At 30.1% G+C, this 15,241-nt stretch overlaps 2 protein-coding genes across 6 annotated transcripts in view; one reads left to right on the top strand and one right to left on the bottom strand.

Moving 5' to 3' along the window:
- Window positions 1–6,275, top strand: part of LOC112600845 — a 106,450-nt gene extending 100,175 nt beyond the window's left edge. For 3 of the 4 annotated variants that reach the window (XM_025348166.1, XM_025348164.1, XM_025348165.1), the window contains exons 39-43: window positions 56–197; window positions 972–1,171; window positions 1,820–1,972; window positions 2,628–2,751; window positions 4,837–6,275. In XM_025348166.1, the coding sequence (XP_025203951.1) occupies window positions 56–197; window positions 972–1,171; window positions 1,820–1,972; window positions 2,628–2,751; window positions 4,837–5,655 (1,438 nt within the window). In that variant the 3' untranslated portion in view covers window positions 5,656–6,275. The remainder of the gene's footprint in view (window positions 1–55; window positions 198–971; window positions 1,172–1,819; window positions 1,973–2,627; window positions 2,752–4,836) is intronic. The other variant, XM_025348167.1, reaches the window with a different exon arrangement.
- A 4,007-nt stretch (window positions 6,276–10,282) lies between these two features.
- The window catches only part of LOC112600849 (E3 ubiquitin-protein ligase highwire), a 286,261-nt gene continuing 281,302 nt past the window's right edge, over window positions 10,283–15,241 (bottom strand). Inside the window, exons 60-68 of one of the 2 annotated variants that reach the window (XM_025348172.1) lie at window positions 14,890–15,222; window positions 14,590–14,823; window positions 14,079–14,207; window positions 13,698–13,973; window positions 13,241–13,432; window positions 13,004–13,111; window positions 12,572–12,754; window positions 11,927–12,197; window positions 10,283–11,075 (exon numbers count right to left, since the gene is read on the bottom strand). In XM_025348172.1, coding sequence (XP_025203957.1) covers window positions 10,960–11,075; window positions 11,927–12,197; window positions 12,572–12,754; window positions 13,004–13,111; window positions 13,241–13,432; window positions 13,698–13,973; window positions 14,079–14,207; window positions 14,590–14,823; window positions 14,890–15,222 — 1,842 coding nt within the window. In that variant the 3' untranslated portion in view covers window positions 10,283–10,959. The remainder of the gene's footprint in view (window positions 11,076–11,926; window positions 12,198–12,571; window positions 12,755–13,003; window positions 13,112–13,240; window positions 13,433–13,697; window positions 13,974–14,078; window positions 14,208–14,589; window positions 14,824–14,889; window positions 15,223–15,241) is intronic. The other variant, XM_025348173.1, reaches the window with a different exon arrangement.

Here is a 15,241-nt window from a genome sequence, read left to right as displayed (position 1 = left end):
ATTTGAATTATTTTATTAACATTGAACTGAATTAATTCTTTATGATAATCTCTAGCATTTCTGGTGGTGAATTGTTCGAAAGAGTGGTGGCTGATGATTTCACGCTCACAGAAAAGGATTGCATTCTGTTCACCAAGCAGATATGCGAAGGCGTAGATTACATGCACAAACAGAATGTCGTTCACTTGGATTTAAAGGTATGTAAAGTTTTTGAGAGTTTGATTTGTTGCTATTTATAATTTTCATGGTTCATTGGATTATGAATTTTTCAAACCTTTAATAGCTTATAGACGTGTATTTAAGTATTTTCCTATGTCTAAATACAGTAAGATGGCATTAAAAAAGCAAATTTTGTCATATAATGAAATTATTCACCAAAGCACCTGTTGTACTCAAGGTTAGGTTTGAACGTGTTTGTACCTAGCCTGTAGTACGTGAATCGTTCGTTAATATTTTTCCATTGCAAACTATCTAACTTACCAATAAAAATGTATTTTGCTGCCTTCAATAGTAAAAACATGGCAATAATTAAAACGACACCTGTATTAAATTCGGCACGGAGTACATTGGATGTACCTACAATTAATTATGTATAGTTTTTTCAATTAGGTAGAAACTCAAAACATTCCACCATTGCTTATACTATCTATTATTTTTTTTACAAAGATCAGTTTGAACGATTTAAATCAACTAGATAATTACTACGTGTGGATTTATATTTTATTTTTTAAATCATACCCGATATGGTAGCAAATGAGCACAATGCTTATTATATCTTCATAATATATTAATAAACTGACGTTGCAATGTTTCGTATATCATTACATGAAAAAAATAAATTTATTCTATAAAGTCATTTGTACTAATTATTGCATAAAAATAATGTTTATATTATAAAATAATTATAATATTGTTTTATCTTGTGAGTAAATCTAACAGTTTTTGTGCTTTAAATATTTTTCCGTCTGTAGCCGGAAAACATAATGTGCCAGTCACGGACTTCGCACTATATCAAGCTCATTGACTTTGGATTGGCACAGAAAATCATACCAGGACAGCCAATGCGAGTGCTGTTTGGCACGCCCGAATTTATTCCACCTGAAATCATCGGTTATGAGCCCATCGGCTTTGAATCGGACATGTGGTCCGTGGGAGTAATCTGCTACGTGTTGTAAGTGATTCGACCGTTAAATCTAAAAATTACAAACTATTTTAAGGTTGTTGTATTCAAAAACTCACAATTTTATAATTAGCTACTTACTTGAAAACGTATGTATTTTGAAAAAAAAATAGATAAATAAAATTAACTTTGACTAAATATTCATTGGTGATTAAATAATCACGGTAATTAAATTATAAATCTATTTATTTTTTTTTTTTTTAGTGCTTTTATTTTAAACACTACAGCACAACAATTATTATAAATATATATTGTTTGTTTTACGAGTAACAATAGCAGTTTAAACTTATTTGTAAGCATAAATTATTTTTTAATTTTAGGTTTTAAGAATATTTAAAACAAAATGTAATGATTCTATCAAACCTTTTTGTAAACTTAATAAATGTTTTCTACGTTCAAAATACGTATGGTCTGTACCCATATCAAAAATAGTGTGCGGTATTTTTTTATCCGATTAACCGTTAATGTGTACGGTTTTTGTCTATCAATCGTATGATAGTCAAAGATATATGATATGAAAATAATGGTTTTTGAATGCAACCGATTTTTATGTACCCTTGGGGCATTTCACCCTGATTTGGACATGTTTTAATTTTTTCGATTTCACGATTTTTTTTCACGTTTTTACATGGTATTTAGATTATCCGGTCTTTCGCCGTTCATGGGGGACAACGACTCCGAAACATTCACTAACATAACGAAAGCAGAGTTTGATTTCGACGACGAGGCATTCGATGCTGTCTCTCAAGATGCCAAGGACTTCATAAGCGCGCTGTTGATCAAACGCAAAGAGTACGGTACCCTCCGCGGTTTTAACAATAATACATTTTTCAATTAAATTTTAAACATTTTGCATAGAATAAAGATAAAAAATAAAAATATGTAATATAAAACATAACCATAGTTTGTTATTATATTGAGTGGAAAATTATTATTAATAATTAGTTTATGAACTAATGTAAATATATTATAATATTCTTTTGAAATGAGTTTCTGCCTTTTAAATTTAAATAAAAAAATTATTAATTTTATTTATTAAATTTAAAATAGTTTAAAAGAAATCAATTGTTATTATCAAATTAAACATGGTTATTTAAAGCCTATAAATTAACCTAATCTATCATATTTATCAGTTTATATCAATTTAAATTATTACATTTTTGACAATTTATCCACAATCCATTAACAATAAAATAAAATGTGAACAATTATCAAATAATGATATAATATTTAAAAAAAAATTGTTAATATACATTCACGTTAAAAAAGGAAATGTAATTGAAATTTGAATTCTTTGAACCTTGAAGTATATTTTTTTATAGCCCTGCTATGTTTTATTATACCGATTTAATATTACTATAATCTCTAAATTCTGATTGTTATCAACTTATTACAAACAAATCGGTAATGATATTGTGTACCTTATTAATCACAAATTATTTTTTAGATTAAGACTTACTGCCAAAGAATGCCTGAAACACAAGTGGCTGGCACAACAGGACATGGATATGAGTTGCGTGATCCTGAGCACGGATAAACTTAAAAAGTTTATCATCCGACGAAAATGGCAGGTTAGCCCGATTTATATAAATACAATAATATTATCGTTATGGTAGAATAGCAGTAAGTTTGCAGTTACGTAGCGTTTAACATGACAACAAAAATACGTGTACATGATTTCCAATCTAACTAAGCTTTTGATAATAAAATAATATGATAACAGTTTTATTTTTAAAATGTTGTCGAGTGATTTTCAATAATGTTCAATTTAATTGATTTTTCTTAATAATAAATTACTGTTGGCTTAATCATAAATCACAATGTAATAATATTTAAAAGTTATTTTACATCATAATAATAGGTAAAATTTTCTGCTGATAATTATTTATTAACATTAAATATATTGACAATTATTTAAAGTTTAGTTCGAATAAGTCGATATAATATCTTGAATATGATACTTAAATTATCAGAAAAAAGAGTTTGCTTTCAAAAAAACGTAGGTTTAATAAATTTACTTATGTTATGTATTGGTATAAATCGTAATAAACACTTTTTTAGATTGATAAATGTATTTATTTTATATGTTATTTTGTGCTAAAATAATTTTTGACTAAATTGATTTTTTTAATTTGTTATAATTCAAAAACAATAATCGTAAAAATCTGTAACTTATTGTTTGAATTTTATAGTAAAAAATGTATAAGATCTTTAATTTTTAAAGCTAAGTTTTGAAAATTTAACACAATATTTTGTTTAAGAAGTTCATACTGGAACTAAAAAATTTAAAAATCATAAAAACAATTTTTTTTTTAATATTTGTTGTTTAACTTTGGTTGTGATTACATATTTTAATAAAACATTTCATTTAATAATTCATTTTAATAAAATAACAATATTAAATTTTTTGGTTATAATTCAAAAACACTATTCATGAGAATTTAAAACTTTTACATAAATTATATATTTGATTATACGCAATGAAATTTTCAAAATACGAGGACGTTAATTAATTTTAGAGATAATTTATTTATAATATGAATATATTTCCATAATTTCTGTGAAATTATGGTGAGGCTTTTATAGGCATGAGCAATTTTCGACTTGTTTTTTTTTTTTAAATAAATACCAATAAAAATATAATTATTGGGTCGAAATACATTCAAATTTAATCCAAGATCCCACTCAAGTTTATTTATATCTGTATAAAAATATTAAAAATATATAGGCACAATTCCAAATGACAAACATTTTTATACTATTATGTAGTTAGTAAGAAATTCATAAAAAATTTCTTAGTTATGAAAATGTAATAAAAGATTTTTCATCAATAGTTTGTACTAGAATCGAAAAGTCTAATAAAATATATTAAGTTAATTATTTTTATAGGTATTTTAAGTTGAAATTTGTACGAAATTACTTATTTAAACAATTAATATTGATTTTTGAGTTAAATAAGTTGATATAATATAGTGTTTACACTATTTAAACATTATTGTAATAATTAAATACTTATAATTTAATAAATACAATATTTTTGATAAATATTATACCAACTTAACGTAATACTAAAAGTATAATAAATAACTGAAATAGAAAATAGAAATACTTAGCATAAATCACATCATGAAATATATTAAGTGATATTATAAGCTGATATTTTGTCAGATTGTCTTTGCTTGGAATAATTTTTCGTACACAATGGTATATCATATTTCATTGACTTCAAATTGAACACACTCATAAGACTATAAAAATGACTCCAACTGTATCAAATGTACAACATGGTACCCATTTGTCTACTTTATTTTTGCTATGACATTTTTGTAGACATAACAATGAAATCGATTACTTCTTTATCGTTGAGTGTTCATACATTTATTTAAATGATTTCTTATAATCTTTTTATGCGCAAACATGAAGCAATTACAAATTATGTTCAAAATCAATAACCTTTTAATATGTTTATTGGTTTACCCGGATCCGTCCTAATGACTAAGACTGTTAACTCATACTTTTAAGCATTAACTCAATATTATATAATGAATAAGTTATCTAATATTTATTTAATTTAACAGAGTAGCTTTTTGATTCGACTAACACGTTTTTTTTTTGTGCTTGTGTGTGTTTTTGTTTGATTTGCGTGCTGTAATCAGAAAACGGGCAACGCAATACGTGCCCTGGGCAGGATGGCCACTCTATCAGCGGCTAGCAGACGTGGAGTCGTCGGGGGTAGCAGTGCTGGAACAGGGGGAGGAGGAATGACAGATGGAAACGGAGCCAGGTGTATTTTACAAAAGCTAAAAATGGCTAGTCTAAAAGAAGAAGAGTCGACCAGTGAGCCACCTTCGGAAGGACAAGAAACGACGATAACCGAAACAATTAAAAGTGGCAGTGGCCATAGGGTGTGTGACGATCGCAGCGATAGCGGTTTTAGCGAATGTCTGTCTGTATCGTCGCCGATTTCGATGCTCGTCCGGCCGCCCGATTGTCCATCGGCTATATCCGAAGAAACGCCAACAGTTTCCAATCGGGATTGTTCTCCTCCACCACCCATTCGTAGTTCACCACCATTAATCACTGGTCGTCCTTCTTCTCCTGTCACTCGTCGCACTTATTCTCCAGCAACTCGTTACCCCTCGTCGCCCACAACTTGCCGCTCCTCGTCTTCCACAACTAACGGTTCATCTTCTCCAGCCACCCGTGGACCTTCTTCTCTCAAAACACATCCCCGTTCTCCTCTACCACGTAACCGCCATGACACCATTCATCCCGTTCACGACGTACCGTTGTCCACAGGTACCGGAGTCAGCGGCCAGTGCAAGACAAACCGGATGATCTTTGATGGTGGGCGGCGCGACGGCAGTGCATCATCGGCTGGTAAGAGCGGCACCGGTGGCGTTCAGCGCAAGGAAACCATTCGCGTGCAGACGGCCGACAATTTCAAAAAGGCCGTCGCTTTTTGGAAACAGTGAAATATTTATGTTATTTCATAACAATACACGGTGATAACGTCATCCTCTTCGATAGGGTGTGTTTTTTTCTTTAACTAATCATAATACGCTATTATCGAACTATTATTATACATTCATTATTATATAACTATCTACCCATATCGTTTCGGATAGTAAGACATTTCGTTTTTACTTTTTAACTGTTTTGTTTTCTTTATTTTTATTTTATACTTAAGATATGGTATTTTACGTGTTATTTAATTATTGCCAAAGCTTAGACATTTAATTTGTAAGTGTAAATAATATTATTCGTGATTTCATATAATTCTATGAACCGATTTTCGCATTTCATAATGTTATAATTATTATACACACGTGCCATTGGCCGTATGCCGTTCATACAAATATTATTACTATTTTATTATTATATTTACATTTATACACTATACTACCTATTTTATCCATCATCGTTTCTAGCTCATTATTATACTGCTAGGTCTATGTTAATGTTAAATCATTAGCGTCTTTAATAACAACATTTTTATAAGTCTGCTTTTTATTGTTCGCCGTTGGGATAATTGTATTTGTATGTTCTTTTTTGTGTGAAAACTTTTACAATAAATTATACATATTAAATACTTATAGCAGTTAGAAATTTATATAGTATATACATCTTGATATAAAACTAATGTAAAAAATTATAAATAAAAAAATATTAATATACTGGTACTATAAATACAAATATTCTAGCAAAACATATCCATAAATTCAATTCGGCCAACATTTTTAAAAAAATTCAATAATAAAAAATATTGATATATTATCACATATTATGCTAGTTAGTAACTTATGAATTAATAAATTATGGTGGCCTACAATATTAATAGTAGTTATATTTAATTAATATTTCAATAACTAAATTTTATATAATTAAATTTAAAAAAACACTTTTCTAATGACGAATTTTTTGTTTATGATAACTATTCAAAAAAAAAAAAAAATAAATAAATATTTATCAGTGTATTGAAATTACATTTCTAGTTACGTTAAATTGCACTCGGGCATCAAAAACAATAAAAACATAAATTCGAAATGTATATACAAATTATTATCTATAAGTACTGTTTTTCTTTTCATTGTGATTGTTGAGCATGAAGTCAGAACATGTTTCTATCTCCCAATTGCGATTGGATCTATATTAGTAATATATTATTATTTATTTTAATTTTCAATAATCTACGGTGCACACAAGAAATGATGCTAAAATATTGTCCCTCTACGTTAGTGTTTCACAAGAAAAAATGATTGGTACTTATACAGATGTATTCATTTATACTAGTATGTAAATATCATATTTTTGTATAAAATAAGTTATACTTGTAAAGTTATAAAATTTAATACAAATAGACCTACAATAAGTATGCTCAAGAAGTTAATCATTAATTAAGTGTGATAATAGTTTTGTTATTGAAATTAAATAACATAATATATATACGGTTTTAAGTTAGATTAAAAAAATATAGTTACACGGCGTTCTGAATAGGCAATTTAATTTTTAATTTGCAGTTTTCGTGGTATGTAATATGTATAATAATATATTAGGTGTGATAAATGATAATTATTATTTTTAGATAAATCTAATGTTACTATTATTATTAATTAAAAATAAATAAATAAACTCACAAAAAAAATGTATTTTAAATGATCAATTTAATTAATTGATTTATGTATAATAATTAATAATAATACTTAAGTTTGTATTAACAAAGAGTCATTTCTTCATAAAACATTAGTTTAAAGCATGTAAATTCCTTAAAATTATGACCATATATATATAATTTATTCCTCTATCGGCTATCCTCTAACAGTTTTAAATACTAATTGTATACCCATAGGCTACAGTAAATAAAAATAGACTATGTAATTGATATAGTATAATTTTTTATTCTAATAAATGAAAACAATAAAATTATTTTAGTTTTATTGATGTATCCAGTGTAGGTATACAATCATAGAATGTTTAAAAAAAAATTAATAAATTAAAAATGAATCAAAGCATTCTTGAAATACATTTTGAAATTTTTACCAAACATAGTACCTATATATCACACGGTCATACTGTAAACATATTATGTGCTAAAACGATTAGTCATGGCACAATGTTTATAATTTATTTTTGACCTCTATGAGCTGCTCGCCGTACGATTTCTTCGTATTATCTACAATTTAAATAGTCATTTGATGTTGAACATTTTGAATAAAAATAACTAATAAATGATTTGTTTATGAATATTTAGGAGATGATTAATATAATTAAATTTGTAAATTATTGTTTTTGTGAACAGTGATAAGAATATTATTCTACAAAAGAAATTATTTTTCATATTCCGATCATTTGTTGATTTGTGGTCATTCCATTGCAATATCAGAGTAGTCAGCGTAACCATGAACACGTTAAAGGTCATAAATTACATGTTTGTATCAATGAATAATGATAAAAGAAAAATTAAAACACTACGACACAACAATACGTATTTATTTTTAATAAACCTTGTTTAGGTAAACGGGTCTTACAATTAATAATGTACGTATATGGGTATAATATCGACGATGAGAGTAAGTGTAACAAATAAAAACGTCTTTTTTATAGATCATAGTTGCATTATATTTAAAACATCGAACACATAATATATTGCACATTTAGATTTTGGTAAAAAGTAAATATTATATAACTAAATTAATGAGGATCCCGTCGATGAGAAAAAATTACAAAATAACATAAAACACAAATGAGCAACCAAACGTAATAATTATTTAATATTATACTAAGCTGTCGATTTACATAATTTTGGTCTAAACAAGTATATTGGTTAAAAATAAATAAATAGATTAAATCACGCGAAAAACATTCTATTAAAATTATTTCATTAAAAATTAGGCTAAACGCATGTGGATGTGGGACGACGCAGGACAACAATAAAAAGACAACGGTTTAATTATTATTAAACCCGATGACTAGAAATACCATAACAATTTTACACGCTTTAGTTGAATATTAAACTCAACAATATTATTTAAAGTGAAAAATTACGTCTTACGCGTAAGGTATGTTGTTGCAGTGATGTGATTAGCGTATGTATTATATTCGTTTTTTTGGTTTGGGAGCGAGCGTATTGTGCCAAACATCTTACGAGTGGCGGAAAAACTAAATATTTTACACGGATACGACTCTGGCGATGTACATAATATAATAATGTGTTTTTATTCATGAAATTTTATACGATTTGGCGTAACGTGTGCTACGGTAAAAGAGAAGAACGCGAAGAAATGATTGAACGTTGAAATTTTCATTACCAAAATAAATAAATAAGAAAAATATCGAATCATGATATTATAGTTGTTTCGAAGGTTCGTATCGATTGCACCAACAAATAATAAAGGAAAGAAAAGAAAAAAAATTAATATTAAATATGAATAACGATAGTAAAAAGGGTATACATCAATTGTGCCGACCGATTTCAAAACATAAATACCCAACATTAATGAATATTTATGCTGAAATTTGAATAAGTGTAGAACCATTGAAGTGACTTTAGTGGGAATCTAAAATGAGTTTAACCTAATGTCAGTGACCAAGTTTACATGATTCGCGTAAGTAAATGAAAAGAATTTTTTGATATGGGTTTTACGGTCTTGTACATTTTTGAACCGCTTGTCCATATTATTATTATTATTTATCAAATCAGATTATTTATTTCCTGGTAAAACAATTCATATTTTACCTAAATAAATGGTAATACTTTTTTTGTTTCGTTGTCTGTAAAATCTTTGGATCCAATGAGGGTTAGGTCTGCTTACTTTTATCTTTTACTAACGTGAGTTATAATAACTATTTTTGCGTATTATATTAAAGTTTAATTGGTTTTGCTGTATATTATTACTATATAAATCTTAAAATTACATGATAATGCGTAAATTTCATAAATTATTATTTTTTTTTTTTTTAATTTATCATGTTAAATTGTTTTTGTGGCGCAATTGATGTGTACCTTTGTAATCATCATTAATGCACTTGCGAAAAATACGTATGAAATACAGGTGGTCGAAATACACAGCGTAATCGACGAAAATTCTTTTTAATAGTACTACATGATCTACATGCAAGTAAATTTAAGAAACGGTATTAAGCTCGATCACATTTCGAAGTAGCCTCGTTTCGAATAACACACCTAAGTATTCTCTTACAGGTACCTTTGAAATCAAATAAATTAGACTACGTACTATATGCTATTATACATTAATATTATTAACTAATCGCGTTGAAACCACTGCACAATATTATTTGAATAAAACTCGATCGACAAACAAAACAAAACGTAACAGACGAAAATATTACACTAGAGACAACACTGAAATTCTAACATTTCGGGTAATGTAGTGACCGGGGGGGGGGATGGTTAGAGTATATTATAATATCACGATGGCCACGACGTTAGATAATACGTACGCATTGTATATAATATAAAATACTATCATGACATTTTATACGATCATAATATTTGAGGAGACAACAATAATATCATATCGATATTGGCAAACTACACTTAAACATTATTTTTTTTTTTTTTATAACTAACTACAACAAACAAACATGTATAATAATAATGATACTAATAATAATAATGATAATAATAATAATAATAAAAATTAAACTATGTGATAATTTGTAGTACAGACACTGTGGATTATATTATGATGTACACAATACCTATGATCATGACAATCGCACAATGACGCACGTGCATCGAAATAATAGCAAAAGCTGATAACGTAAATAGATTATAAAATATAATAGTGTCTATGAATACGTATCCGACTGACGCGCCGTAAAAGGTATACTGACGAGAACTCTGCTCAGTAAATCAGTAAATTTAGTGCTATATATACATAACAGCAGGACCGGATGATTCCAGTCCTAGAAAAATATTAGGAACTTATTACGGTGTATTTCTTACGGTTTTATGGCTATGGATATATAATATTTATTTTTTCGTACTGGAACGGACGGCATTCGATTTGTCGTAATAAATCGATTGCTGTCGTAGAGTTATTTTTTAGTGCAGTTAACTCGAACAAGTAACGGTTGCAGTGTTTACTGCGAGTACGGTTACCGATCGCGTCTGCGTCATAATAATAACACGACAGCAGAAGAGCAGAAACACGGAAAAATATATGGACTGGGCAGAGTTTCGTTTACAGCGTTACAACAATTTTACAGTATAATAATGTTGTGATATTGAATAGTAAGAGTTTTTTTTTTTTTTTTTAAAACGTATGAGCGTTCCGGCACACTCCACATCCCAATGCGAACTCTTCTCCCGTCGGAGGATGTTTGACGTGTAGTGGGCATTCGTCTACGTTCAAAGCCGTTGCTCTCGGGCCTGCAGGAATAGGAAATAATGTCAATAAACGTCATCGTAGTCGATACAAAATTTTTAAAATATTATTTCGATATCTACAAACATTGTATGTTCTAAATTTAATATAAAGATAGTCTTATTGACCAAGTCTTTATTATATGACATAATTTGTTTCGTTCATTTTTTGAAAATGTTTTTCCTCAAGTTCAATTGAATTATAAATAAAAACATACACTTTTCAAGATTGGATAAATCGGTAATATTTTTGAATTGAGTAAACAGTTACAAGTGAACATCAATAGAAAAATCTTCAATTAAAATTGTTTTATTTGTAATTTTATAATTTAATAAATTATATGAAAAGTTTTATACTTTTATAAACAGTAATTCAAACATGTTAATTTAATTAAAATGTTTTAATATTTGCATAAAAAATAATAATGTTTTTGTATTATGAAAAAACTTTTGTCTCTATAACAAATCTAATTCTCAGTAATAATTATTATGTGTGAATTCTATATTATTTTAACATAAGTATTTGTGTATTAATGTTCTCGTGTGTATAGGTATTTGTTTACTGTTTAAATCTTAAAGAAAATAAATTAAATTTCAATTTTCAATATATATATATATACAAATATTGAACAGTTGAATAAGTCAAATAACATTATTTTAAAAACAATTTTATACTATATTTGTGGGTAGATACGTTGTAAAATTCGAGATATGATATAATAAGGCACGGATATGCCATTAAATTTTTTTCTCATATAAATATGTGAATTTAGGTGGTATGTCAAAAATTCACGAGTATGTTTTTTATGGATATCGAAATACTCATTAAACTTATTTGTATTATAACAATCGCGTACCGGCGGGGCACGGTGGTAGTTCGTCGCTCAGCAAGTTGGTGACGCGCTGAAAGTCGTCGTGGCAAGCGTTGCAAAAGTGTGTTGTCCCGAAGCAAAAGAACACGGCTACTGAACAGCAGTATCGACACTTGTACTCGAGCAAGTCGGTACCGTGTTTGGGACACATCTGAGCTCGGGCAACGTCACTGCATCCGCCGCACACCAGTTCAGCGGGATTGTAATCGGTTCCACCCACTTCCAACTCGCACCGAGCTTCGCCTCCGTAGTAGGCCTGCGAAACACGATCAAACAGTGAATATTAATATCGCACCAAAAACAGTGTTTATAAAAATAAAATCTTGTGACATGTGTGTCTAAGATCATCTGGTAGACTTGATCAGAAGTTGCACGTTGTATGTTAATAGACGTAAACTAAAAATGAGTTTGGGATAAATAAATGTTAGAATAAAATATTTATTTAAAAGTAAATATGATCATTCATAACTTTTAAGACGGTTGTTTAACGTTTAACGATTGAAACATTAAAGGCTCATTGCGCGATCGATTTTAACAATAATAACGATAAAGTAGCTAAATATATATTATTTATAAGAATTTAGATAACCGTATTGCTGATAGAAACTATTGATGATGTCGTCGACTTACTTTTTTGCACTTGAAGCACACGTAATACGCATACTTCTCCATAGCGTACACGGCCGCATGATCATTTTTCATTGAACATTCGCCTTCGTATTCCAAACGCATCAGAGCCTTTCGTTTGACGTCAGCCATCAGCTCTCTAATCGGATCCAGGACTTCGGCGAGGCATGCGTGCTCTATCGCAGTCTAAATCACGTACACACCGATAAATAAGGAGTGATTCAGATAATACGGAGTTAATCAAAACGAATCGTCACCAATACGCTTTACACCGTTCATAGGTAAGATTAAATACGTTTGAAGTATTATTATTTTATTTAATGAATTTGATATTACTCTAAAAGTCTAAACTTAAAAACTAAAAGTCTACAAACGATTGGAATCCGATGAATCATTTTGAATAACCTTGTGATATGTGGCACGCGCGATACTCACTTTGCAGATCGGACACTGTTGAAATCCGAACGTTATCCTCGGTCCAGACCATTTGTTGACCAGCACTCTTTTGCAACATTGATAGTGGAAGACGTGTCCACATATTAGCTGAAACGATAATGATTTTTATAGGCATTTTTAAAAAAATATTTTTCGACGATCACGCTCAATTTGCTCTACACGTTTATACATACTATCGATCGATCGATTATAATTAAAAATCGTCCGTAGTTATACCTGAATAGACGGTGCGGCGGACAGGGCGTCTGTGAAACAAATCATACACATGTCATCGGCGTCTTGTTTGAGTGACGGATTTTCGTCAGAGGCACACCCATGCAAACACGGTAAACATTTCGTCTCGCCTTTGATGCCTCCGCACAAATGGCCGCATTTCAATATCTTTTGACATCCGGTTTGCGCGTGTAACTGTAAATAATGTTATTTAAACGATTAAATCGAACGAAAAAAGACAATATAATAAAGCAATCGTAGTTATAAAAAATATAATACATAACAATATTTTAATCAGAAAATTGTACGATCGGAATAAGATTGGCTTTAAACACTGTGTTAGAATTTTTTTAAATGAAATCATAAATATCAATTTTATTTTTCATTTATAGCACAGTGCGGGCGGCTCCGAACATAAATTATAATAGGATGATTAAAACCATTTTTTTTTTTTTCATACCTGACACTCGTCGTTGGCGCAGACATTACCGATAGCGAGCAATCCATCGTTGCTGACCATGCCGCAATACCGGCAGACTCCGACTCTTGCCAACTGCAACACATTGGCCCGAGCGACTGGTGCCGCTAAGTCTGAAGAGCAGGACGTTGTGTCGCGAAACTCGACCAACGCTTGCAACGTGGCTTTATCGGCTAGTGCGAGCAGCCAAAACAGTTTGGTTCGTCCACATCCTTCGTGCAAGTCGACTCTGATGGCTTCTTCTTCTTCCTTGCACACCTGAATCACGCAAACAACATTAGTTAGGTATTTTATAGTTATCGCATTTGCGTGTAATATTATAGTAACGCGAGTGTCTCCGTCGCAGGCGTTTATCATATTTACTTGTCTCTGATGATGTTTAGTTTTCCTATGCAAGTGTAATATTCTGTCGCAGTCAATGCAAAGATTTCCGCACATTAGACACTGTATCGATGCCGCGGTCTCGCCATCGTCGTGGTTCGAACAAAGTGGCTAAAAATTGTATACTTCATTATAACATATATACCAACACACATTAACAGTTAAAATAAAAAATGAATAGAGAAATCACTAATTGTTATTATTCATTCCCGATGATTTATATTTAATGCATTTAATTCGATTTTGTGCTCAATGTATTGGTATTTAATATTGAAGGATAAATCGACATCACCTAACACAGTAAGTTTGTTGTATGTCTGATTAAAAATATGGAGGTATTTTTAGACTAAAACTATAGGGAAATTTGTTTTTGTCTGTATTAGTTTTGCAAGTAGTCTTATAATTATTACAAACCTTATCTAATTATATTGGTTCGGAATTTATGTTGATACAAATACGGTCATTGGTTTATACCTTCCTTAGAAAAACTTACTCTCGGGGGAGTCGGCTTGGAGTCTTCTGATTTTAACCATTGGCCGGACGATAATCTTTCCGCATGCTCTGGATGCAACACGCAATGCGAAGCCAAAGCCAACCATAATACGGGGTTTTTAATGCACGATTCCATTGTTCTTTGTTCTTTGCTCAACCTCGTCAAGTTCAATATGTTTTCGGCGATCGCCGCTCGGGTAGTATCAATCCAGTTTTTATTACCACCTAACTTTCCCTAAACAGAAATAACATCAAAACGATATAATATATAAACACTGTGATCAGCTTAGTAATTGCTTACGTTTGATAAGTCCCAAAGTATCTGTATGATGTCATCAGCTAGTTTTCTGTGAGAAACACCTTTGAGATACCACAATGATTCGTTCTCGTCTAAATCGACGTCACGGAGCTTTAACGAGTTAACGACTTTGCTACCGTTTGCACTCTTCACTTTTACTTGCAATATCAATGCTTTCGCGATGACACTTAAGAAACTATCCAGCAGTCCTATTTGGTAGCTTTTAGAAAGCGGGCTAGCGATAGAAAACCCGGTAGAAGGAAGTCTAGATCCGGTCAACGAAGCCAACGCGCTAGGGGAAACTTCTGGCAGTACTCGTTTGAGCAACAGAGTTACCTGGAAATCAGTTATATAT

Source organism: Melanaphis sacchari, unplaced genomic scaffold (assembly GCF_002803265.2).
Source record: "Melanaphis sacchari strain LSU unplaced genomic scaffold, SCAv2.0 Contig72_pilon_pilon, whole genome shotgun sequence".
Lineage (NCBI taxonomy): Eukaryota > Metazoa > Arthropoda > Insecta > Hemiptera > Aphididae > Melanaphis > Melanaphis sacchari.
Note: the sequence above shows the minus strand (reverse complement) of the source record. Positions and strands in the feature narration are given on the sequence as shown.